The sequence below is a fragment of the Lytechinus variegatus genome, chromosome 15, assembly GCF_018143015.1.
Source record: "Lytechinus variegatus isolate NC3 chromosome 15, Lvar_3.0, whole genome shotgun sequence".
NCBI classification, from domain to species: domain Eukaryota; kingdom Metazoa; phylum Echinodermata; class Echinoidea; order Temnopleuroida; family Toxopneustidae; genus Lytechinus; species Lytechinus variegatus.
Window position 1 is genome coordinate 27,344,953 of NC_054754.1, and position 27,587 is coordinate 27,372,539.

The following is a 27,587-nucleotide window of genomic DNA, read 5'->3' on the forward strand; positions in this document are numbered from 1 at the left end:
ATGAAATAGGGTATTTATATTGCGCACATATCCACCTTGTTAGGTGCTCAAGGCGCTCCTATATTACCCGGCTAAGCTAGGCGTTCATAGCGCGCACAGCTTTTTAAGGAATTACTTCCTACCGGTACCCATTTACCTCACCTGGGTTGAGTGCAGCACATTGTGGATCAGTTTCTTGCTGAAGGAAATTACGCCATGGCTGGGATTCGAACCCACGACCCTCTGTTTCAAAGTCCGAAGACTAATCCACTGGGCCACAACGCTCGGAATTATGAACCTCATTTCGTTTTCGGATTAACGAACCTTCGGAATTACGAACCTCACTTTGTTTTCGGACTAACGAATCTTCGGAATAACGAACCTTCGGAATATCCGAACCTTCGGAATAACGAAGCTTCGGAATTACGAATGAATGCGGGGATTTGAACGCAGGACCCTCTGTTTCAAAGTCTGGAGACTAATCCAATGGGCCACAACGCTCCAGAAATTATTTAATATTTCTCTAGAAATTCTCTAATATCCCTTTTCTCCTTGTCTTTCTATTGTTTTCATGGTCTGGTGTTTTTTTTTTTTTGGGGGGGGGAGTCGCCAAACCTCACTTGTATGCCCAAGGCACAACACATTAAAAAAATTGATGATTTTCTATCTCCTTTAATGAAATACAAAAAGAAATTAAAATAAATTATGTTTGGATTAATTGGCAGCGCAGTGATGATGATACCCTACAAAATCATTTCAGAATTTAATTAGTTCCCTTAAGCGAGGCATCGACCCTCGTTACCATGGTTTCGGTGTCCTTTCATTTGCTTAATTGGCATCATTCCTGGGGACGGTTTCACGAAGCTGTTCGTAAAATTACACTCAAACGTATTAGGTGAACGAAACTTTCGTGTATAACATTACGAGAAGCTCAGCAAAGGTTTCATAATGCACAACTTGAATACAACGCCGAAAAGTGAACACATTTGTTTTTCTGAAGATTTATGTATCTATAACCAGGCATAAAACTTCCATATCTTCTCATTTGAATCATGGCAAACTGGCCTAATATTACTTGAGACAAAAAAAACACATGTCAACATTGACCTTGACTTTACAGTGCGTATCAAAAAAAAAGTTTACACTTTAAAAAAAATCCTGTAAAATTATATATTTGTAATATCCTGAAGATCTTTCCACATTTTAACATTGGTACAGATCCATTTAAGCAAATGACGATATAACTGTCGAAAAATATTTCCGCTTGAGTGAGCACCGCTTACTTTTTAAAAATTTACACTCTTAAAACAAATCAGTCAAATTGACTAGACGAGTAGTCAGCTGGGAGCAACTGATATGGCAATCACTGATATTCACATTTCTGACATATATTCTAGTCAGATATTGTCAAGAAATCAATGAATTTATGGATATATATTCATATCTCGATTTTTTTAAACAAACATACATTTTATATGTTGACTTTGCTGGCTTTCCATAGTTGCGATTGATCGGATCAATCGCAACTCTTTGTAAGATTGGCCCAGGTGTTAAACGCTGTAAACATATTGTGAACACATTATAAGATACTTTACAGCCGGGATGTCTTGAATATACAAAGTCAAGCAATGGCAAACTAATTTAGATTGAATTCCATTGTAAATTATATATATGAAGGAAAAATTGGCAAGTTTTGAAGAAATAGGCATATTATGCATATTCAAAAAGGGGGTCTTCGAGAGAAAAATCCCCTTGCAAATTGGATGAATAATATCATAATCAATGCCAGAGGGTAAACCTTTTTGCGTTTCAGAAGTTTTCATTATTACTACCCCCACAGATTAATTATCTAGGCCTAAAAAACTAGTACGTCTTGACGTTAGGGCCCTCTTACACAAAGTTTACCTACTGATCACGGATAGGGACAGATTTCTACAGCCCGTGCCCCCCCCCCTTTGTGAATCAAAATTAAAATTTGTAATGTAAAAATGCCATTAAAACAAAATTGTGCCCCCCCCCCCCCTTTTAAAGTGGTGACTTTTTGGGGGGAAAGGGACGAAATATCATTACTTACTTTGTTAAAAACTTTTTTCCCTCCGAAAAAAGTGCCCCTCCCCTTTGGAAAATCTTGGATCCGCCCCTGGATTGATTGCACTGACTATTGTGTATGATCAATCGATCTATCTTAAATGTGACCGGTGTTACTGTGCACAGATTCACCCTTATATCCAGAGATTGGTCAGCTGCAGTGTCTTTGTGTACCAATCAAATTTGTTGTTGCAAATAATTACAAAATAGAAATTAGCCGCTCTCCTCTCGTCCAGTGACGTTCACTTGTCCTGGCGCATGCGCACACCGTCTTTCTACGAAGTCGCCCCGAAACAAGTTGTATTAAAAGGGGCGTGGCTTGAATTAAAATATGAATCCTTCTAAGTTATAAAGGCATCATCTCATGCCGCGAGTTGGCTGCATGTTTGATGACTTGCAGATGTAAAATACAACTTGCTTTACTTATCTCTTGGTGCTGAATAAGAACAGGCAAAGATAGCGAACAAGGGCCATCAGAATTCTTTACTACAAATATATTTTCAATCTCTTTCACATGATTATCTGCATAATGATTGATATAATATTTCAGTGAGGTCTCTTCTGAAAATATTCCTTCATTTTTAATGGTGACTTTTTCTAGATCATGATGGAAACTCCACATCTATTGTTTGTTCTTTTAGCTTTCTTATCGTCAAGCCTTCAAGTCAACTGTGATGTACCAGGTATGATACTTTCATCTTTTCTTCTCTTGGGATATCATTATGCTGTATTGGTTTTCTGTCTGTAAACAGGTGTAGAAGAGTGAGAAAGCGCTGTTTTGTGATTATGTCCCTCATTATGATTGAATTTTCCTTTAGTTAAGATGTACTGATAAATTCTAATGAAAATGATAAAAAAAAATCAACATTCAATGTTATTTGTTTTTAATTATTATCACTATCACCACCGCGATCATCATCACCGTCATATTATCATTTTGTCATTTTTATTATCATCATAATCATCTTCATCATTTAGCATGTAATTCTGTTCCTTCTTTGTCCTCTTTTTCCTCCTCCTTCTCTTTTAATCTTCTCGATCATCATCCTCGTCCTCCTCCTCATCATCACCATCACCAACACCACCATTAAAAGTTTGCGAGCGCGTATTTCCTGCGAGAAATAAAATATTGCAATTCTTCAATGTTTCCCCTTAAAATCTCAATCTGCTTTATCCTCAAACCAAGTCAATTATATCGAAATATGATAAGTTTATCATTTTGTCTCCCTGTTTACGTCCATCTCTGCAGAATAAAGATCTAAATACACTTCGTATTGAAAGGTCAAACTTAGAACATATCATTTTTCATGAAAATATTTGTAGTATCTCGATTTCCCACATTGGCATAGTTTTGATTTAGCAAATGACAACATGACATTCGGCAACCATTTCGGCTTGAGTGAGCACCACTGACTTTTCAATAAAATCTAAAATTGCAGGGATTATAAATCAACCCCGAATGGACTGTAGTTAGGGGCCAATCAAACTCCGGACTTAGTTTGATTGCTACAGATTCGTTTTAATAATCTCATATATCTAAATTCAAATCTCTCGAGATTTAAACTAGATTTCTATGATTTAAATTAAATTCAGAATTCGATTGGTCCCTAATTACAGTACATCTGGATTTATTTCAAGTCTCTGCAATTTAATGTGTAGTTTGTGAAAAAACACTGGTGCTAAAATATGAGCTAGTTATATGGATGAAATAATTAAAAGCACATATTTTAGCTAAGGAGATTGTTTTGAATTTTTTTTCCATTTTTTTTCTCCTTGCAAAACAATTCTTTCCATTTATCGAGCTTCGATGATAGGCATTCTTGTGCTTTTCTCCGGCCTCAAGCCCGTGACGTCATGTTGTGTTAAAAGTGTTGTGATTCCATAAGTTTGTACATAGAAAAAATGGGCAATTTTTCTGCTTTTCAGATTACGTATTTCATATCATAAATAGTTTTCCCTGCAAGCTTGAATGAATGAAATTTATAATTTTCGACTACTTTCTGCCATAATTTATTGCCCGCTTATGTGGCACAGCTTTCCAATTCTATTGCATTCAGATTATGTGCTACGTGCTTGATGAAAAAAATTGTCGAAACCGGTCGTGAATTTGTTTTTTTTTCTATATGAGATCCGCTACGAACATCAAAAATCGGCCTTTCATAGTTGTTCGAGAGAAATCTTGAACAGTCCATTTTTTTCTACGATCAATTCAATTGGAACTACTGGGGCCCGTTGCAGAAAGAGTTGCAATCGATCGCAAGTCTAAAAATCATGCGCAAGTCCCAAATGCGCGTTGTTGATTGGTCGAAAATGAAATTGCGCATGATTTTTAGAGTTGCGATTGATTGCAACTCTTTCTGCAACGGGCCCCTGATCTGACACGATCTGATATGGTCAGTAAGATACCCTGCGAGGTTTATTTCCAATTCGTCTAATTCCAATTAGTTCAATTGCCAACTCGAGTTCTATCGTTTGGTCTACCATCAGTTCGTCCACTATCCACATAGCGCAATTGCCAATTCGTCCACTCACTATTTCGTCTAATGACCAGTTGGTCCAATAGCTACTTAGTGAATATACCATTTTGGACTAAGTGTTAATTGTGAAAATTAAATGGACATTAGACCAACTGGTTATGAAATAGTTATAGACGAAATGGTGATTAACCGAAGTGATGATTAAATCAAATAATTATTGGACCACATGGTTGTTAGACAAAATGTTGATGGACGGAATGGCATAAGACTAAATGAAAATAGACCATTTGGTGAGTGGACGAGTTGGCAGTAGACTAATTGGCGATTTATCCTCTGCGATAGTGTAAATTAAGACAACGGTCTCAATCTGACGCGAATGGTGACAATTGCAACTAGATTTAAGCAAAATACTTTAGTTAGCTGTCAGGCGCAGAATATGCATAAAACTATATAGCTTTTTTTGTCAATTTCAAGTTTAGCTGGGGTCTGGGTCTTTAAGTCCTGCTTGGAATTTTTTTAAATGCAGAAATGTAAACTCCTTATCAAATGACGAAAAAAAAACAGTTTAACGGAAAATGCTAGAGATGTCTGAAATCAACTTTCGCTTATAACTGTTCTGATCACTTACCTCACTCCTCAAATTCCTCTGAAACAAACAATTTAAAGTTGTGATAAAGTTTCAATGTACCATAAACCAGAAACGCAGAGAAATCATGAGAGTTCGTTTTATCGCTTTCTTCCGCATTTGCATAACATTTAAGTGAGAATCTTTTGAAAAACCGGTTTTGTAGAGCTTTTCAAGATTGGGCAATGCTTACCCAAGCGTACATTTCTTTGATAATCATAATCAATAACATAATGTCAAACAAATTATTCCCATGTTGTATTCTAAAATTCACATGTTGTATTTTAAAATTCAATTTTGAATTTCAAGTATTTTTCAAAATAACTTTTGATTAATATAAACTGTATAGCTATATACATGTAGGGGAAGGCGGGGTAAGTTGAGCATAGGGGCAAGTTGAGCCACCACCCCCAGGCCAATAATGAATGAGTCAGATATTGTGGTGGTGTCATGTATTGATGACCCATTACATAACCCTTAACCCACCACATTGTTTTCAACTTTGAAACAAAAAGTATTTTTTTAGAGGGAAAAATAAAAATTTCAGCAAAAAAAAGTAAAAAAGGGTTTGAAATAGATAAGTGCTTTTTATCTGCACAATGTAATGTGCAACGTAATGTATAATAATAAGATAAAAAAAACTTACAAAACCATTGATATGCAGGCAGAAAGAAGCAAATTCACATGACAATTATTTTACTTTTAGCGGATGTTAGTATTTATAGAGAATTAGCAAGTGAAAAGATTTAAAATAAAAAATGACATTATGGCTCTTCCCGCATACATTTTGTACACAGTTTTTGTGGCTCAGCTTACCCCAGGAGGTGGCACAATTTACCCCATAGATGAGGCAAGTTGAGCCATTTAACATTGTTTTTTCAAACGTCACAATGACTTTCAGTGTGGGGTTAGAAAGTTAAAGGTGAAAAATATTTCCCAATAATCAAATCTAAAGGCTAAGTACTTATTTCTGCAATATTATTAGTCATATCAATTCTAACAAGCAAAATGCAAAAAGTGTCACAACTTACCCCACCTTCCCCTATATATTTCTTCATCAAAATTTTTTCTTAGAAAAAAATCAGCCTGGAATCATTTTCCAAGATAGTATGAAAATATAAGAGTTTGATCTTCATAATACGATTTAATTTTGTCTATATTTTTTCACTTACATCTAGATGATAGTTTGGGTCTTGAAGAGCTGTTCAGCATTTGCGTGAATGAATCAAGGCATGAATTTTCCTGCAAGGATCGTTGCGGTCCGTCGATCCCATACTCAAGGTGTTGCCAGTGTGACTCGGAGTGTCTTAGTTTGGGCGATTGTTGTCTCGATTACGAACACTTCTGCATCCTTCCACCGAACCATCACCATATAACGAGGTGGGTACCGCCAAATCCTCCTGTACCCGATCCCTGGCAAATCTCATCGGTGAGTCTCGACGAGGAAGGTGATCAAACTCGATTACCTGATGACGAGTTCTGGGCTGATGATTTCATGATCCCACCGAGCGTTATCGGGTCGTACTTTTCAGATTTTGACATGGCTCTTAGGAGATCCCGTAGGTCCGAGGCGAAAGATTGTGTTCACGTGGGGTTTAACAGATACTTCAGATTGGTGAAAAGATGCATGGATGCGTCTTACTTTGGCAGCCAACTGGAGGAGATGTGCAAGATGGCGGAGGATTGGGACTTCTTATCGTCATTGCCTGTGGCAGTGACCAATGATACGCATTACCGGAATATCTACTGCGCCTTCTGCAGTGGAAAACAGTTCAAAGACATCTACTTGTGGAAAATAGCTTTCGACTGTGAGACCGAAATAGGTGATGCGCATTTGCATCGAGGGGATTTGTTGACTACAATAGATGTACTGATGAAACTCTGTCATTATGATATCATGCCAACCTTGGCTCCAGGTACGCAACTACCTCGATCTTGCATGCATATCGATGGATTCGACAACGAATGCATGCAACATGGAGGATCGACACAGAGCACTTGCCATCAGTTATGCGACGCGTATACATACCCTATACTTGTTAACGGAAATTGGTACAAGAATGTCCACTCTGCGTTCTGTGGAGATGAATTCCTTGGAAAATCGATCAACGTAACCTGTTCCTTCGAAAATGGAATACCAGATTACAACATCAGACCACTGTCTCTCCCGCTGCTTTTCACGTTTTCTGCCAAAGATGGTGCATTGTTGAATAACAGGGGCGAGGAATTGTCGACGGCCCAAAATTCGTTGTTTTGTGGCATCAATGAGTGGTTCGATCCATTTCTCAGAGAATGTAAGACAATTCACTGTCCCGGCAACTCCTTGGTCATCGACGGGGTTTGTGTAAATGATGTTAATAAAAGTAGTACCTTTGAACAGTGCTCAACGAATAACTCCTTCTGGAGACAGAAATGGTTGCAACAATCCATCAAAAACAGATCAAGATCAGCGTTGCTCAAAGTTCGTGCTGTTTCAGATCACCAGTCAGCCCTGAACCTTATAATGGTAACGTTTCGTGTTATTCTGGCAAGCGAAAAACTGAATGTTAAGATACACAATTTCAAATCTGTATCTTCATCAACACGAAACTCGAGCCATCAGATCTACGATGTTGCCTTCGAGCTTCAACCGACCGATGACACATCGGACTATTCTAGTATGCCTTCTTCGATCCGAAGGGCGATGCGTCTTCTGGTTTACGACAGCGAACTCACCATGTCGGTAATCTCTATTGAATGGCAAACCTATGATTCCTTGGACATCTATTCCGATGCCTGCAAGGAGTCTCATGGGGATCTGTTTCTTAAGGTGCTATGGGAAAAAGACACCACCTTCTACTTGGATGATCAATACGATGAATTGTTCCTAAACGAAGACATGTTCGACCAGTTTATACCGAGGAAACTATCCATCTTCAGTCACAACGACAAGGAGTGGTCCCGATTCGATTTTCAATGTTGCAACAGCCCATTACTTTGCAAACAGATAACCTTTAATTCCTCGGAGTTTGACTGGGAAAACTCGGTCAACGGAAGTCTTCTGCATAAAGCGAGTGGCATAGTAATTTCGCCTGATGCATTCTCCTTAGACGGGAATAGTTTTGTCCGGGTTTGTAAGTTTATATTTGACAATGAAACAACTACGGGCAACCAAATAAAAGACTACTCCCTCGATAGTCAGACATACTTGACTCTTGTTGGTAATGTCATATCCATCATCTCTCTTCTAGCGACCTTGGTCACTATGTGTACCTTTGCGAAACTTCGAAATCTACCTGGTAAAATCATATCCTGTTTGAGTGTTTCGCTTTTGCTTGCAAACATTCTTCTTTTGGTAAGTTTCCCGACATCCTCTGAATGGCTTTGTCTATTATTTGGTGTATCGCTTCACTACGCGTGGTTAAGTGTCTTCTTTTGGGCGAATGTTCTGGCCGTAGACCTCACCCGGACATTTCGAGTCAACTCTAAAAGAATGGTCTTCAGGATCAAGGGCAATGTTCAGTTCATTTTCTATTCCATGTACGCGTGGTTGTCCCCGGCAGTCATTGTCACGATTGGTCTCCTGGTCCATTTCCTGATAGGGCGAAATATCTACAGCACCACCGGCACCTGTTGGCTCTTACCCAGTCAGCCCATCATATATCTCTTTCTAACACCCTTCACATTCTTCATGGTGGTCAACACGGCGCTCTTTATTGTGATTATGGTCAGTATCAGTAAGACGAAGAACGAAATGGACAACGTCGCCGAATCAGCCATCAACATCCAGACAAGGGCACTCTCATGGCTAGCTGTAAAGGTAACTTACAGATTTTTATTCAAAGTAAAAATAATGGAGCAAATATTTCAATAAATGTTTTGAAAGTGGATAGTATCTGAAAGCGTCAAGAATATGCTCTTCCGCAAACAAAAGCACTGAATAATACTTTTGTTCCAAATTTCAATAAGACGGTTTCCCTCTTTATGAAACACCGCCTTTTACGGCTGTTAACACATTGTGGGCCGACTCAAATTTCAGTGGTCAATCTGGAACCAAATATAATGATCCGATTGCAACATGAGTAATTATTATCATGTGATTTTTTTTAATGGTATTGCAGCTTTCGTTTACGTTGGGAATCACTTGGACACTCGGACTGGTTGCTGCTCTCACTGACACCCCGATTACCTGGTATATTTTCAACGTTGTCAACTCCTTCTCTGGTCTTGGTGTCTCAGTCTCCATCATGGGAAACGGCAATGTAGGTGGATATTATGCTTCCTCTAAAAAGTTCCACGACTTATCACAACACTAGTTGGCTAAGGGCACCCAGTCAAAGTTAATATTCTGTAAAATGCATCCAATAGAATATGTTTTGTTCATTACCATCCAGACCATGCAACAAACCTTCTATTCAGGGAGTCAGCAATGTGCAATCAGTTGATGCAGACCATAACATTCTTAGGAAATATGCCTTAATGTAATTAAGTAATGAACTTGAACAATGACATGCACTCTTTTTAGGGGATTTTATACCAAAACATGAGAGCCATTAGGATTAACAAGATTAATGGCTTACACTAATCACTCGTGTCGCGTGCGAAATCACTCGGGTTTTGGATTTTTGGCGATTCTTTTTATTTCTAACGGTGTCTTCAATGGGTCAAACACGCTGGGAAAATATAAGATAAAATTGAAATTCGAGTTTCGTTTTAAGCAGGTAAGTGCCTTAAATGAAATATAATGGACTACTGTTTTAACATAACAAGCAAATCAGCCATTATGTGGCTCAACTAACTTAGAATAGATCCGGACTGTGTCTTATACGAGGACTCTGAGTCGGAACTTGTCATACCGTTGGTTAGCCACAATATCGCCTTGTCAATCCCTATTATTTACTCCTCCTTTAGGGCTCTCCCTTTATTAAAAAAAAAACACGCTGAAATCAAATAGACGGAGCCCTAAAGGAGGACTAAATAATACGGACTGACAAGATGATATCGTGGCTAGCCAACTGTCTCAGAAAATGTTTTAGCTTTTCAAATCAATTCAAAATACGATTTTCAAATCGATTTTAAAATCATAACTGTCTAAAAGTGGCAGAGTGCTTTTGAAGAGGAGGGAAAAGAGGGGTTGATGGAATAATTAGGACAGGTATTATAACGATTTTAGATCAGTTTAAGTATTCGTTTTAAAAGTCCATTCACATTTTTACTGATGCTGATGAGTTAGTTTGGTTGTCTGAGCATTATTTGTCCTGCGTCTAATCTGTGTCCGAGGGACTGTTTCTTAAGAGCAAAATTTTAAAACGCGCCGATCGGAAAGATCGTCTTCACACCTCATTACGCATATGCATTAAACCATGGATGGCTATGCATACCGCTGAATAAAATACTTTCGGACGGCTGCGCGGGACTGACTGGCAATGTAACGTTGGGTCTACCTCGTCTCGACTCACGTTAGCTTGCTCCATGCTACCGATACACGTCGTGTCCGACCGCGGCCGGGTCCCGCCTTCCATGGGGCCATTGCATGCAGGTATGTCCGCATATGGGAATGATACGATGTAATATCGATGTGGCAGGTATGGCATGTTCCGACTCGGAGTCCTCGTATAAGACACAATCTAGATCTTTTCTAAGTTAGTTGAGCCACATGGCTGATTTGCTTGTTTGATATGTTAAAACAGTAGTCCAGTACATTTTATTTAAGGCACTTGCCGTCTTAAAACAAAACTCGAATTTCAATTTCATTTTATTTTCCCAGCGTGCTTGTCCCATTGAAGACACCGTAAGAAAAAAAATTCTCATCGAAATAAATCGCCAAATAAATTTGATGATTTTGGCGAAATAAATCGCCAAAAATCCCAAACCCGAGTGATTTCGAACGCGCATGCGACCCGAGTGATTAGTATAAGCCAGATAAATCTAACAATTAACATCAAAGTTGACCCTAACATAGAAAGAGCAAAAGCCTTACACTTCCACCTTCTGATTCAATTAAAACTGATAATTTTTTCTTTGAAGTAAACTAAAAAAAAAATGACCGTTTTGTTTTTGTTCTCCAAACCAGGTTTGGAAACTCTGGCGAGCGAAAATAAAATGCTGCAGCCGTACGGACGCAGAAAGCGCCAAAGAAAGGAAAAGTGTAAACCTTGAGAAGGCTGCGTCAGAATGCAGGGTTAGCAGTGCCACCAGCTGGGAGCAGAAAACAAGTGGGGTTCAAAAAATAATCCTGAATAGTGAAATCTGAACCCATCTCTTGTCTGCAATGAAGGATACAATAGATGTTCATGATCCATTTAAGACAATTAAAATTGTTGACCGCGAGCAAATGCGTTGGTATACTTCAGACATACGACAACAGAAACAGTGCAGTATAGGAGGGCTGAAAGACGCTGGAGGAAGTCTCGACAATCAACCGTACTTTAAAATGGTTGATTTTGCGGATAACGTGACTCTCCATTTGTTGTGCACAAATTTTCAGATTTTCACCATTTTCTTTAAAATTGCATCTTGCCTCCATCTGAGCACAACATATGTCATGGGAAAATATAATTCACACATCATATGTCAAGGACATGAGAAGATAATGTGATATAAGTAAAATAAAGGGGCAAATCTGAAAATTTGTGTACAAAACAAAGGAGAGTTTTCCACAAAGTCAGCCATTTTTAAGCACATTTGCCAATTTGAGAATCCCCAAAGAAAGTACAACACGACTTTATAAATGTCCATAACTTGCTTAATTCATAACCGATTTTGACGAAACTTGTTTTAATTTGTTCCTCTCATTTTACTCTTTCTAAAAATATTACTTCTCTCCTTGGGTTTTGTTTTCCTTTAATTAGAAATAAGATTTATTTTAAGAAGTTGATCGTACAATTTTGTAGGTTATGCCAATTTTCTTCGCGATCACGTGATCAACGGCCGAGATCATAGGGTGATCGAGGGCGGCTGATTCAGCCCCCCCCCCCCCCCCGTCTTCAGGGGTGTTGAAATAGCCCGTCTCTTTAGCGTTAAACTGTATCCGTTTTAGATAAACATGTACAGAGAACGATTTAGCCTACAATTCTATTCCCACTTTAATGATACTAGCAACACACAAATTAACTATTCAATACATCACATCGTAACCATTGTTACCAAGTATCAAAATAATAAGCCTACTTACTCTCGGTAATACCACAATAAGCTTGTAAACTATACAAAACGACATCTGATTAGGCTAATTGTCATCATTCAAGGTGTTTTTTTTAATTAGCCAGCGGATATCAATACTAATATCATCGACATCATGATATGATGAAACAATTTTGTTTCGGATGGAGGGAATATATTCACGACTTTTGAGATTGTTAAAAACAAGTGGAGCGCCTCTGGTAGTCTTGCCTGCATTACGCGATAGCAGTAGTACTGACTTTGGAAACGACTGTGAAGTAATTATTCACAAAAAACACCATTCATACAATAATATCATACTAGTACCCTAAACGACATTTGACCTTGACCATGTGACTTAAGACTTGTGCAAGATTTCAAGTGATACTTAATTACCCCTAATTTCATATTTCATGAACTATATCCATAAACCTTCATAGTAACGATGGAAATTCAACAATTACCTCCAAATGGTCAAAGTTGGTCAAAGTTCATTTACCTTAAATGACCTTTGACCTTGGTCATATGACCTGAAACTCGCACAGTATGTTAGTGATACTTGATTACTCTTAATGTGTCCAAGTTTTATGAACTACATCCATAAATTTTCAAAAAGTAACGATGGTAATTCATCTAATACCACGAATATGGCCAAAGTTCATTGACCGTATATGACATTTGACCTTGGTCATGTGACCCGAATCTCGGGCAGGATGTTCAATAATGATGTCCAAGTTTCATGAAGTAGGTTTTTATACTTTCTAAGTTATGATATTTCAAAAACTTAACCTTAGGTTAAGATTTCGATATTGATTCCCCCAACATGGTCTAAGTTCATTGACCCTAAATGACCTTTGACTTTCGCCATGTGATCTGAAACTCAGGCAGGGTAATCAGTAATACTTGATCATGTTGATAGGCCTTATATCTAAGTTTCATGAGCTAGGCCCATATACTTTCGATGTTTTGTCGTTACAAAAACCTTATACTTAAGATTTCAATGTTGACGCATAAAAATGCGATTTCCTTGTTGATTTCAAAGAAGACTTGGAAAATAATAAACAAATATTTTAAAATCACGATATAAAATCTCGCTCGCGCCTTCGCGTTCGCATTGTTAAAAATATGCCTAATGCCTACAAAAGTGCTTACAAGGTCCAGTTTTCAGGCCTTGATATCAGCAGATTTCACTCTCTCATTCTAGGCTTATTAAATTATTAAATAAGATAATACAATTTTCATGAATTCCTAAAAACTAAATTGTCACCTTTTCAGAATGGAATATCGACAAGTTTCATCTTGCGCTTAGGAAGAGGAATAGGAAGAAAATCATCATTTTCATGTGATGTTAAAATGTCCTTTAGAATGTCCCCGTCCTAGGTCAAAATAAAGGGAACAAAAATATTAGCTCGCGCTTCGTGCTTGCATCATTTATTAAGTGCGACCCTCATCCACTTTATTTACATCCACAGTGCTTTGAATAGTGCTTATTTTTAGTTGACCCTTTTCCAGATCGGAATATAAAATATTTTCAGCTCGCGCTTCGCACTTGCATTATTGATTTTCCTGATTTTATTTTTAACGCTTTTCAGTTAATGATATTTTTGCAAAGTGTACATAGATAATTACTTTTATCATTATGAACCTATTTTTTATGTATGTGTGTGTGTTTGTGTGTAAATTAGGTACTTAAACTAAGTTTAGGGCTTACCTTTCATACAAGTTTAGCTTCTTTTCGGCAAGCCCCTCCATTTTACTCTAAAATGAAGAAAAAAAAATCATCTGAGGCAGCTTGATATTTCTAATTATGTTCATCAAACTATATGCCTAATTATGCTATACAGTGCGTATCAAAAAAGGTTACACTTTGAAAAAGCCCTGGGAATTGAATGATATACAACATGTGGGTATTTTTTTTTTACATATAATCTTAGGTTTGGATCTCATCTATCTGATGAAAGTAAAAGTTTTGACAGAATGTTACACTTGAGTGAGCACTGTCCATTTTCGTAAAGCTTGCAGAAATATGTTTGCGCTGAAATGCTCGTTTTCACGCTGTGTAAAGGGGAAAGGGCGGAATCAAACTTACCCCGCGAAACATTTCTTATACATTTCCCTTGCACTTTTAGTAAATTGAAATAAAACGGATACATTAAAGCATTTTGTAGCATTTTTGCCACCCAAATTGAAATTTCAACATTTACTAAGCACAACTTTTAGCCTTTTTTATGCCAGCTGGATCTGAGGACATAACTGAATCTGAACAAAAGTTTTTCCAGACATCTCCAGCATTTTTCACTAAGTTTGTATCATTTAAAGTGGATTTAAATTTCATTTTTCATTTGATATTTGTTTCTCCACACTTTTCCCAAGCGTGAAAATAATGAAAATGAAGCCTAAGCCATTTTATGTAAATCACAGCTAAGTGTAAAGCAAATATCGTCACGATGGCCTCGTTGTATGGAGGAATGGGGTGGGGTGCAATGCACTATCCGAAGTGTTTTGGGCTAGGAAACGAGTTAAAGGTAAAAGATATCAAATCAATTTTACTAGCTAAATTCCACGTGTTCTTCATGATTAAGGTCTACTTTTATTCTCATAACTATTTCAAAGTTCTGCGCAAATAATTCACTAACTTTTCAAAAGTAAGTGGTGCTCACTCAAGCGGAAATACTTTGTTTACAGTTATATCGTCATTTGCTTAAATGGATCTGTACCAATGTTAAAATCTGGAAAAATCTTAAGGATATTACAAATATATAATTTACGGGATTTTTTCGAACTGTAAACTTTTTTTTGATACGCACTGTATAAGATATTATGTCTTGTAATATTCTTTACTTTAATATGTTATGTTTAGTATAACATGAACAACATTGTGAAACGGAAAATATTAAATGAAAGTATTAAAAATTATTCAGAATGACCAGGAGCCAGTAACACAAAACTTAGCAATGATCGTAGAACATTTTTCTACGATTGATTCCATTGACTACAATGTACAATCAATCGTTAAAATCAAGCGTACGATCAATCGCTAACCTTTGTGTCACGGGACCCAGATTCTAGGTCTAAACATAGGTCAAAATCTAAAACGCGCACGCATGTATATTGAGATAAGCACCTTTTTTAATTCAAAACGTGCTTAGATTATCCAGTTTCAGATCAGAAAACAAAAATATTCTGCTCGCGCTTCTCGCTCGCAGTAATGTAGGGAGATAACTAATTACCAATCCTTTTCATGATTTACAAACCATAAGTAGAGTGTCCATTTTTAGGTGTGAAATCTCAATTTTTCCGCTCTCGCTTCGCGCTCGCGTTAATTGTTTAATACCCATCCCGTTCATGTTTTAAAAATAAGTGCTTAGTATGTCATTATTTTTAGGTCGGAATGTCAAAAAATTTTAGCTAGCGATTTTGCGCTCGCAATATTTAAACGTTGAAATATTTATCGTCTTCAAGACTAATTGCAAACATTCCTTAACTGTTCCCTTTTCGATCAGGCCAGAACACGTATACTAAAAATTTCTGCTATAGCTTGGCGTTCGCAGTGTGGTAACATACGCATCTTGTTCAGGATCACAAACATTGCCTAAAATGTTAAAGTTTCAGGACATGAACCCCCCCCCAAAAAAAAGAATAGCTTCGCACTCGCAATATATGATGGCTTATGAGATAATTACATATTTATGTTGTTTGAAAAGAATAAAGCTAAAAAGTGATTGTTAGGACTACCCCTTCTAAGAAACATAAAAATAAATTTTGAGTGGCCGATCGGGGAAAATATGGGTGAACAAAATTGGGGCCCCTCCTATTGGCGAAACTGGATCTGCACCTGGTTGAGAAAATCATGACTAGTCTTATTATTTAAAACCAAAGAAAGTGATTACTTATTAGCTGATTTGTAAAAGAAAACATTCAAACAGAAAAAAGGCCGTTTACATGTTTTAACAAGGCAAAAGCGGTATGTGTCTCGCCCACTTATGAAAATTACCAGAAATATCCTGATTTGCGAGGGCACGCAACAGAATTGTATCGAAACTTCATTGTGAAATGACTGGGATGGAATAACTCTTGCCATAAGAGCCTTGCGCATAAACGTTAATGTTGACCTAAAGTGACTTTCGACCTTCCCATGTGACCTCCATCTGCAGGAGTAGAACATGCATGCAGGTCGCCTAAGTACATCTACCATCCAAGTCTGGTTGAAAAGTTACTTACGGTTGCGGAGTTAGGTGTCATAAGAGAGTCTTGCATGTAAACTTTATCGTTGACCTGAAAATGACCTTTGACCTTACCATGTGACCTCCGACTGCAGCATAACATGCACGTCTCCCCAGTCCATCTACTATCCAAGTTGGGTTGAAAAGTGACTTACGGTTGCGGAGTTAGGTGTCATAAGAGAGTCTTGCATGTAAACTTTAACGTTGACCTAAAAATGACCTTTGACCTTACCATGTGACCTCCAATTACAGCATAACATGCAAGTCCCCCAAGTCCATTTACCATCCAAGTTTGGTTGAAAAGTGACTTACGGTTGTGGAGTTAGGTGTCATAAGAGTCTTGCATGTAAACTTTAACGTTGACCTGAAAATGACCTTTGACCTTACCATGTGACCTCCAATTACAGCATAACATGCAAATCCCCCAAGTCCATTTACCATCCAAGTTTGGTTGAAAAGTGACTTACGGTTGTGGAGTTAGGTGTCATAAGAGTCTTCTTGCATGTAAACTTTAACATTGACCTGAAAATAACCTTTGACGTTACCATGTGACCTCCGTCTGCAGCATAACATGCACGCCCTGCCCCCCCCCCCCAGTCCATCTACCATCCAAGTTTGGTTGAAAAGTGACATACGGTTGCGGGGTTAGGTGTCAGAAGAGTCTTGCATGTAAACTGTAATGTTGACCTGAAAATGACCTTTGACCTTACCTTGTGACCTCCGACCGCACCATAACATGCAGGTCCCAAAGTCCATCTACCATCCAAGTTTGGTTGGAACATAGAGCTATGGTTGGAAAGTGACTTACGGTTGTGGAATTATGTGTCATAAGGTTTGTGACGGACGGACGGACGACATTTGGATCCCTAAGTCTCGCCTTCAACTCTGGTGGGCGAGACTAAAATCAAATTGTTAAATTTTCCCTTAGAATATTATTCTCAGGTCTGATTGCTGCAATGATCGCATGTAAGATAATTTACTTACTCATAATTATTCCACTACACTTAGACAACGTTCACAGTGTTCGGTGTTGATTTAACACCAGCCTGGTATCTATATCGATCCAGACCAGAGAGGTGTTGAAACAATACCAGTTAAAGATCAAACCGATATTGGTTTTACACTAATTGGTGTTGCTTAAAGGACAAGTCCACCCCAACAAAAACTTGATTTGAATGAAAAGAGAAATATTCAACAAGCATAACACTTGAAAAATTCATCAAAATCAGATGTAAAATAAGAAAGTTACGGCATTTTAAAGTTTCGCTTATTTTCAACCAAATAGTTATATGAACGAGCCAGTTACATCCAAATGAGAGAGTTGATGACATCACTCACTCACTATTTCTTTTGTATTTTATTATATGAAATATTTTTATTTTCTCGTCATTGTCATGTGAAATGAAGTTTCATTTCTCCCTGAACACGTGGAATTCCATTATTTTAACATTTTGTGCTTCAGGCAAGGAGGTCCTAATCGTCAAATTCGTAAAAATTGAAATATTGTATAATTTAAACAATAAAAAACAAAAGAAATAGTGAGTGAGTGACATCATCAACTCTCTCATTTGGATGTAACTGGCTCGTTCATATAACTATTTTGTTGAAAATAAGCGAAACTTTGAAATGTCATAACTTTCTTATTTTACATCCGATTTTGATGAAATTTTCAGCATTGTGCTTGTCTGATTTTTCTCTATTGATTCCAATCAACATTTTTCTGAGGTGGACTTGACCTTTAAATGCCAAATTGGTGTTACACCAAACCGGTATTGTTTCAACAACTATCTGGTGTGGACCGATATAGATACCAGTGTTAAATCAACACCGGTGTTTGAGCAGTGTGTTCTTCTTTCCCACTATAAATCAATAAGAATACATCCAAAACTTGCGACTGATTGTAAATCTTTGATGTACGAGGCCTTGTTTATCGATGAGTGAAACTGCAAGTTAAATGTATACAGTATATCATGATATTACATAGGTTATGTAGATTCGAATCAGTGATAGATCAATACACCATCGCGTGACCATAGGGGCGAGGATCGTGTTATATTCTAGGTTTTGACGTCACCTCAGTGAATATAGCTGTGTTGTATTGTCAATTGCGGCGCTATATTCACTAAGGTGACGTCACTCGCTGCTTACAAGTAGCATAATCGGGTAGTTTATTTGACGTACGCGCTAGTGCTAACGGTTGATTGCATGAAGAATGCGCTTGATGTATTTAAAAAAAAATTATATTATGATGTAGATGGATCAGAGCTGTAGCAAGAATTTTGGATTGGAGACAGATGATGAATGTAATCTCTGATGGCCAATCCACATAGACTATATAATATAACAGATATTGCCTGGTCTTTTATTTAAATAAATAACATTTCAACTCCCCTCCGAAGCTATATTTTTCCCTCGGGAGAATATTTTCCCTCAGCGCTGCGCGCTTCGGGCAAAATATAATCCTGTAGGGAAAAATATAACTCCGTCGGGGAGAGGAAATGTTAAATTCAAACTCTAGGTAGGCAATATCTGTATAATATTACATAGGCTATGTAGATTCGAATCAGTGATAGGTCAATACGCCATCACGTGACCATAGCTGCGAGGATCGCATTTGTTATATTCTAGGTTTTGACGTCACCTCAGGGAATATACTGCGTAGTATTTTCAATTGCGGCGTTATATCCACTAAGGTGACGTCACTCGCTGCATACAAGTTGCGCAACAATATAGTGTACGCGCTAGTGTTAACGCGTCGATTGCATGAAGAACGCGCTTTATGTATTTTAAAAAAAAATCTGTTATGACGTAGACGGATCAGAGCTGTAGCAAGAATTTTGCTCTTGAACCAGATGATGAATGCAATTTCTGATGGCGAATCCACATATACTATATAATATAACAGATATTGCCTGGTCTATCGTTTTAATAAATAACATTTCAACTCCCCTCCGAAGCTATATTTTTCCCTCGGGATAATATTTTCCCTCAGCGCTGCGCGCTTCGGGCAAAATATAATCCTCTAGGGAAAAATATAACTCCGTCGGGGAGAGGAAATGTTAAATTCAAACTCTAGGTAGGCAATATCTGTATAATATTGCATATCATATAGCCAATATAACAGTATGTGGAATATTTTCATTTGTGCTTGTATTACACAAAGCACATATACATTGAACAATCACTTTAGTTATCACCATGTTAGTTCTGTATATATGTTGATTATTAAACAAATAAGTATAAGCTATGATGTCGGCATTAGTCTAGTCAAATGTATAGTAAAATGTAAATCCCAAGAAATAAATAATGATATCACTGTTTACTTTTGTGTGTGTTTGTTCATATTATTGTGGCATATCATTGTGAACAATCTTTAGTTTCAATCAATCATTAAACTAATCAATGAAACAATCAATAGATCTATCACTCAAATCAATCTCTCAACCAATCACTCATTCACCTCATACCTAGTTCCCGCTTTCACAATTCGCGCCAACACTGGAACAGTGATCTTAGTCATGTAATCATTGTAGTGATCCTATCAGATCAATCGTGGCAATCGTACTGATCACGTAAAAAATTCGAATAAAAAATTCTTGCGATCTGTTACGGGAGGCCAATCGTGGCATTCGTATTTGATCACATGACAGTGTGAACGTGGCAAAACCAGTCAACTATTCAGTTGATTAATCAACCCATCGATTTGATAACAACTGTGGAACGCATCTGGCAGTCTTACCTGCATAACACGATTTGATATAGCAGCAGTGCTGACTTTAAAACAGCTATTCACAAAAGAAAACTATCATATGATAATAAAATATGTCCATAGACCCTAATTGACCTTTGACCATAATCATGTGATCTAAGATGTGTGAAAAAACAATCATTGATACTTTATGTCTATGTTTCATGAACTAGATCCATAAGATCCATAAACTTTCTAAGTTATGATGCCAATTCAACAAATACCCCCAAATGACCAAAATTCATTTACCCTAAATGACCTTTGACCTTGTTGATGTGACCTGAAACCAGGGCAGGATGTTCAGTAATACTTGATTAACCTTATGTCCAGGTTTCATGAACTAGGTTCATATACTTTTTAAGTTATGATGTCGTTTAAAAAACTTAACCTTAGGTTGAGATTTGATATTTATGCCGTTGCTGTCGGAAAAGCGGTGCCTATAGTCTCGCTCTGCTATGCAGACAAGACAAAGATGATTGACAGACTGATGCTCAATGACAAAAAATCAATGTAAACAGAACAACTAAATATCCAAAGAAAAACACACCAAAACAAGTACAAATTTTACACTACCATCATTATGTTTAATTCTGACACGCATTTGAAAACATACTAGGGTGGATGCAAATTGATTACTCACAAAAATACTCTGCAAATATAGTGAAATTATTCACAAGTGTATCACAGTTCAATTGAAACAAATAAAACTTGGAGAATCAGAAGTCAATAGGATGTTTGAAATCTAATAAATAAATAGCCAACAATCGTTGGTGTCTCATGTCACATATTCGCATATTGATGAGAATAAGTACAATATATTCCCATATCCGCAACATATTCTAAATATATTTTTAAGCTCTTTAGGATATTAATTTACAGCACTTTATACTGGGCATGTCCGAATAAAAAATGGATAATACATGGATAAAGTAAAACAGTATCTGAAGCTCAACATGAATCATGAAAACAAAGTACTTTGGTCTCTTCAATAAAGAATGAAGCTAATTAGCACAACAAAATAAATAATAAAAAAAATGCTCACATGTTGCGTTTAATAATAACGACAATCGCTCTTTGTTAAAATTATCGTGCAAAAATGGAAACCCGTATCTTCACTTGTGATTAGCGTCTGTACTTTCCACATCTTAAATGTGAATGCAGAAAATTGGCATAATACATGAAGAATATAAAATTTTGTCATTGAGAGTATCAATTCTGTTCAAAATACAAAGTGTGGTACACAGTCCTCCATAACCATACTTATACACACAAGAATAAAAACAAAATAAATTGTTGGAACGACTGTAAACCTTTGTTTATAACTATATTGTTAATTAATTTAATGTATTGTGGGAGACTGGTAATGTGTCATCAATATAATTCATATCGTATCACTATAATGAAATATGATACACATATATTGTAAATTAAAATAAGGAGCATTTGTAATACTTATTTCATTATCAAGATTTTGAAGTTTTATATATATATATATATATATATATAATATTAGTATTGATATACATATACATACTCCGTCTATTAATATAAATAAAATCTATGAAAAAATGATATTCCCGTAATAATCTTTATCTTGATTAGACATCCACCTATTAGAATGTATTTGCATCTAAACTGAATATAACTTCTCTCAATTTCATATTTACAAGATCATTTTTTTTGTCATGTGTATCTTAGTACTATAGACAATCACTCCATAATTTATTCACATTCACAGTGATATTGATATATATATATATATACATACAGAAATAAGTTAAAGGAAGGAAAGTAAAGAGGTGTAAGGATGAATAGAGACATTTTTTTATCCAACAGATGCAGAGATTATTCATAACTTATTAGGTTCGATAACAATGGAATCATGGCAGTCTCTTTTCAGTGATTATATAGAGTCCTGTTTGCCTCAACACTGCAAATCTTTGCACATTATCATACACATAAAATAGAGAATTCATGTATGAAGTCTCTGCAGAAGAACGGTAGTTCTAAGCACACTATTTGTCATTACGAACACTTATATTTGCCAAATGCAAGTAATGAGATTCACAATAGCCTACTGCCCGAAAATATCACTTGGTGTACATTTCGTCCATCTGTTAAAGGAAGGTGTCGAGCTAAACCGAGTTCACAGAGGAGAGAGAGAATGTGATATTTCTCAAGAAAAGATCTTGAAAGGGTCTTTGTGATATTTTCAGCTGCATCATAGAAAGCTAAAAAACAGTTTGACATTTAGTTCCAAAGACTGAAAGTGAGAATCTAAAATATTTGTTTTATTTTTAATGTAATATTGGAGTATCTGTTGATTGAAGTATGCTAAAGAGAGGAGGAGAAGAAGCAAAGAGAAAAGTATAAGTTGGAGAGAGTGAGAAAGAGTGTGTGTGTGGGGGTTGTAGTGTATGTGTGTGAGGGAGTAAGGGGGAAAGAGAAGAGAATAAGATGGATTGAGAGTTTGTGTGTGTGTGTGTGTGAGAGAGAAAGAAAGAAAGAAAGAAAGAAAGGGAGTGTGGGTTTGAGTGAAAGAGGGGGAGATAGAGGTTAGAGTGAAAGGAAGAGAGAGAGAGAGAGGAATAAAATTAGAAATTATCCTACACTAATCAAAATATTTCTTATTTACAACATTTTTTTTCTCTTTACATCTTTCTCAAATAGAGAATAGTAGTGGTAACTAATGATAAGAACTACAATTAAGTACAATTAAGGGATAACAAGCACAACCTGCTGCTTAAAGCACTGCCTCATATACAGGAATTACTTGCTTCAAACATAAGTGATGTAACTCACATTGATTTACAGTGATTTTCATGTGCTTGATAAGTACATAACACTTGAAACAGGGTGATGAATTAGACAATGGAATACTGAAATGTAACTGACCTTCTTTTGATAACCTAACCTAAACCTTTAGTGATACATACACTGTAATGCCACCACTAATTTCACTAATTCAAAATGAAGAAAGCTCATTGCCATGTGATATGAGATTAATGATATAAAGATAATGCTTTCTTGCATTTATAGCAGTTTCAAGTCATCAAAGTAAAGGCCGATCTGAGTCGTATGGTTGTGTCTTGCCTCCAATCTTCAATTGGCAACTAAAAAATGGCTAAACCCTTTGACTACTAATGTTGGGTGTTCACTACACAAAGCCAATGTAAATGTCATGATTTAGATGTGAAAGGGTTAATATTGAGTGTCATAAATAGCCTACCTCACATTTTCTAATTAGGATATAAGAGAGAACATAGCATAAGACGAAGAAACTTCACAAATAAAACAAAATTGTTCCACCAGTATTACATGCTGCGCTCATTGAATATGATGCACTGCTACTGCAGAGAAAATAGTGTCTTGGTATGTAATAATTGTCTTCAGAACGCTTAATGATGCACTGTGCATAATCATAACACAGGTCAATCTATACCACTTCGCACTAACTCTAGTTAGGATGATTTGTGAAGTTAAAAACAGAACAAACTAAAATAAAATGAACAATACAACACAAGCATTAAACCACTGTTTGTAGAATTCTACATAAATAAATACTCATAAACACTGAACTTATACATTGCACGTATACGGTCGGCTAAGACATGATAAAACAAAAATCACAAAACTGAAATCGTAGCCTGTGCATGTAGATGCAGCAGCATTCCGAAGCCCTACTTGTTTTGGTATTTGCATTTTGAAGACTCCATCTAATGCACGCTAGCTGTGCGGAAAATTATGGCTTTGCTACATCCAAGTACGTCTTAATAACATCCAAGAAACAAAACAGATATCGGCACGAGAATGTCGCTTCTGCCTCCCCTTCTATTTTGGGGAATATATCAACTGCACAGAGTGTAATTTAAGAAATTCAGTCTTTTCAAGCAATTGTGAATTCTTAACATAAAAAGTGTACATTCAAGAAGAAATTATCAGCTTGCTCAACTGATATAACTAAAAGAATTATGAAAAAACCTTGTATACTTATTTATGGATCCCAAGAGGTTCTTCAAAGTGAATTTTAAGAAAATAAGCGCATATTCTGTTACTTTAAACATGGAAATCTGAACGAGCTTGTGAATTGATAAGAAACCCATCTACGTGCCAATGAGCAATGCTGGGCATTCATCATACAAAAATTGGTCCTTTCTAAAATGCTATATCATCAAAGTTAATGGGCTTTTTTCTGGTTTCTTTCTTTCTTGACCAAACTTTTTTTTTATCTTTATTTCAGTATCATTATATATATGTATATATATATATATATATATATATATATATATATACTTCTTTCATGATGATACCAAAAACATAAATGAAGTCAGCTTGCTATGCACTGTTAAACATAATAATCCTGATACTTTTTAACCAAAAACTTTTTGATGCAGAACACACAACCATTTTAACCGAGTATCATAAGTGAATAAAAGATTATATTAAATGTTAATGATAAGTATAATACGATCCCAATAGATATGGACCAAATTTTAACTATATTATTCTTTAAACAATTAGACTTCATCAAATTAATCCCCAGAGCAATATCTCAATTACAGTGTATATATTCTGTCAGTATTAATCACTCAAATGTATGACGTATCTCCTTCGTACTTCGTACACAAAAAAGGGAAATAATTATATTAAAAAAAATTATGGTGATATTTTCTTAGCCCAGCTTAACGCAGAGCATGGAATTGGAAACAAAATTGCACATAACCCAGAGATTCCACAACAGTAACAAGGAACTTGAATACAAATGCTGAGACTTGCAGTGGCATAGCAGAACAAATTGGGAGAAACCAACACTACGCAGCATAATTACGTCAAGAGCCCAAAACAGTCCCTTGAAACAAAATGGAAAAAAAAATTGCAGGCCAATAGAAGATTTTGTTATCCAGTAAGGCAAATTGTTAGAAGTCTCTGCAGCATATTTAAGCAGGAATTCTGCTTTAAGGATGCTATGCATCTTTTCATGGCAGCTTTCCCCCAGTCCCCATTGTTTTGTCTGCGGAGACTGTGATGATTTCTAATGAAAAGACGCTTGCAGGATTTCTGCGGGGAAAGATGCAGCTTTGACATTTAATAAGGTACCTTACCATAGCTCATCTGACTACAAAAATAAAATAATTAACATTTCATATTTTATTTATCTAATCTAAGGGCAGATGAAAGTCCCCTCAAGACCCCAAACAATCATGTTTGTTCACATTGTCAAATTATGACTGAACGGCATTTTATGAAAATCAGCATCTTGCGCACACTGTGGAGTGGATGCAAGTGCTTGGCTAGTGATCGGTAGCTTTCTTGATTTTTCGTTCATTTTCTTTTAAACAATAAAAACCTTAAATTGACAGAGGAACCTTGATTCTTTACAAGGTGATTCTGAGGAACAGGAAGGATTTTTTTTCTTATGTCATGAACACCCACCACTCCATCCCTCAGGTTTACCCCCCCTCGCCCCACCCCAATCCCTCCCTGATTCTATTGCCTAGCTATGCCACTGCAATGATGTATAAAGACCCTCTTTCAAAATGAGTTGCGATTGATTCAGTTCAATCTCAAGCAAGGAAGGCCAAAGAAGCCATGATTTATCATCTCAAAGGTAAATGTCCTGGGGTCTGTTGCAGAAAGACTTACGGTTAAAAGCAAGTCAAAAATCAATCGCAAGTCCCAAATGCACGCTGTTGACTGGTTGAAAATCAAGCTGCGCATGATTTTTAGAGTTGTGATTGATTGCAACTCTTTCTGCAACTGGCCCCTGTCCACGTCACACACAATCCAATGATGCAAGGATGGGTGTATGTTCTAAAACAAGAGATCGATCTGCTGCAGACGATTGGCTGGCTGGCTTGCCATAGTTGAGATTGATCTGACATCGGTCGCAATCATTAGGGTCCTGAAGTTCCTCAGCAATGTGATCATTACTGCTTCTCCTCTCCCTCAGGGTCTCCTCCCTGCTTTGGGTAAGCGTCTTCCGCAAACAGAGGATTCTTCACCTGCATCTCTCCGGTCTGGGAAGAGAAGAAAAAGAATCAGAGAATGTCAAGTCAACTCATTCCTACTTGAACTGGGTGATCCCTGTACAAAGCCTATGGGTATTACAGATTTCAGTAGTCAAAAGATTAATCCGTTGCTCACTGGAACCAGGCATTTCCTGTACAGAGCCTATGTTTATTACTAAATTGAGTATTCGAACAAGTTAAAAGTAAATGATAGTTTTGGTAACAATATCAAAATGAGTTCGTACAGAATCCAATGAAATGACCACCAAAGTGTCTGTTTGTATAAATAAAACGTATGTGCCACAGGATTCTGGAAAAATTTGTGTAATTGCTGAGAAATCAGCAAATAAGCACAGGATTCGGGTAGAGCGTCGGGCCCGACATTCGAAGCAATAATTATACACTGTCCCATGTGCGCTTATCTGTGTTGGGGATCTTCAGTCTGAACATTTTTCAGCGTCGATTTCAAGATTTCACAAAGTTCAGTTTATGTAACTTTACCAGATCTAGATCTTTGATGATATTCTGACAATTAAGCCTTGTTTTACATACTTTCTCATGAAATCAGTGTTTACTGCAACTACTGGAATTTCTCTTTAACCCATTGCCTACTGGAAGCAGATGGTTTCTGTAAAAGCCTATGGGGATTACAGATTTCAGTAGTCAATAGCTTAACCATTACCCACTGGAACCAGCCAGTTCCTATACAGAGCCTATGGGTATTACAGAATTCAGTAGTCAAATGGTTAACCCATTACTGGAACCAGATGGTTCCTGTACAATCATTCATGATTTTACTCAAAGGGTCAACACAATGCCAACTGGAACCGAGTGATTCTGTACAAAGCCTATGGGTATTACAGAATTCAGTAGTCAAAAGGTTAATCCATTGTTCATTGGATGCTGTACAAAGCATACAGGATTTTACCCAAAGGGTTAACCCATTGCCTCTTGGAACACACTGAACCATGTAGTACAAAGACTTGGGGAAATTGGTAATTCATTAGTCAAAGGGTTAAAATCCACTCAATCCATAACTACAATGGAAGTTTGAAATATCAGGATGAGCAGAGACAGATGGGTTACTCTGAGTACGAGTTATTTTATTGAGCTGAGCTATTTTCTTCAAATGGTTCGATATATCTATACTTACGGAATTCACTTTTTTAACGATGTACATTTAAATGTCTACTTTTGTTTACTTTGTATCAAAACAGTAAAGACCTTATGCATATGATGGCACGATCTCATAGCACCCTTCCTCAGAAGATATAAGAATATGCATAAAATTGTTAGAGA

At 36.8% G+C, this 27,587-nt stretch overlaps 2 protein-coding genes across 2 annotated transcripts in view; one reads left to right on the plus strand and one right to left on the minus strand.

The window, feature by feature from the left end:
- The first annotated feature begins 2,332 nt into the window (after positions 1–2,332).
- Positions 2,333–11,950, plus strand: LOC121428351. Its single transcript, XM_041624930.1, has 4 exons — positions 2,333–2,750; positions 6,348–8,968; positions 9,270–9,410; positions 11,222–11,950. The coding sequence occupies exons 1-4, from the start codon at positions 2,672–2,674 to the stop codon at positions 11,399–11,401; spliced, it is 3,021 nt and encodes a 1,006-aa protein (XP_041480864.1). The 5' UTR covers positions 2,333–2,671; the 3' UTR covers positions 11,402–11,950.
- A 12,605-nt stretch (positions 11,951–24,555) lies between these two features.
- LOC121429231 (neural proliferation differentiation and control protein 1-like) overlaps positions 24,556–27,587 on the minus strand; it is a 60,420-nt gene continuing 57,388 nt past the window's right edge. Inside the window, exon 9 of the mRNA XM_041626193.1 lies at positions 24,556–26,297. Coding sequence (XP_041482127.1) covers positions 26,208–26,297 — 90 coding nt within the window. The 3' untranslated portion in view covers positions 24,556–26,207. The remainder of the gene's footprint in view (positions 26,298–27,587) is intronic.

Coding starts and splice junctions, on each gene's coding strand:
- LOC121428351 (XM_041624930.1), top strand. CDS start 2,672: ATGATGGAAACTCCACATCTATTGTTTGTTCTTTTAGCTTTCTTATCG. Junction 8,969..9,269: donor TCTCATGGCTAGCTGTAAAG/GTAACTTACAGA, acceptor ATGGTATTGCAG/CTTTCGTTTACGTTGGGAAT. Junction 9,411..11,221: donor CCATCATGGGAAACGGCAAT/GTAGGTGGATAT, acceptor TCTCCAAACCAG/GTTTGGAAACTCTGGCGAGC.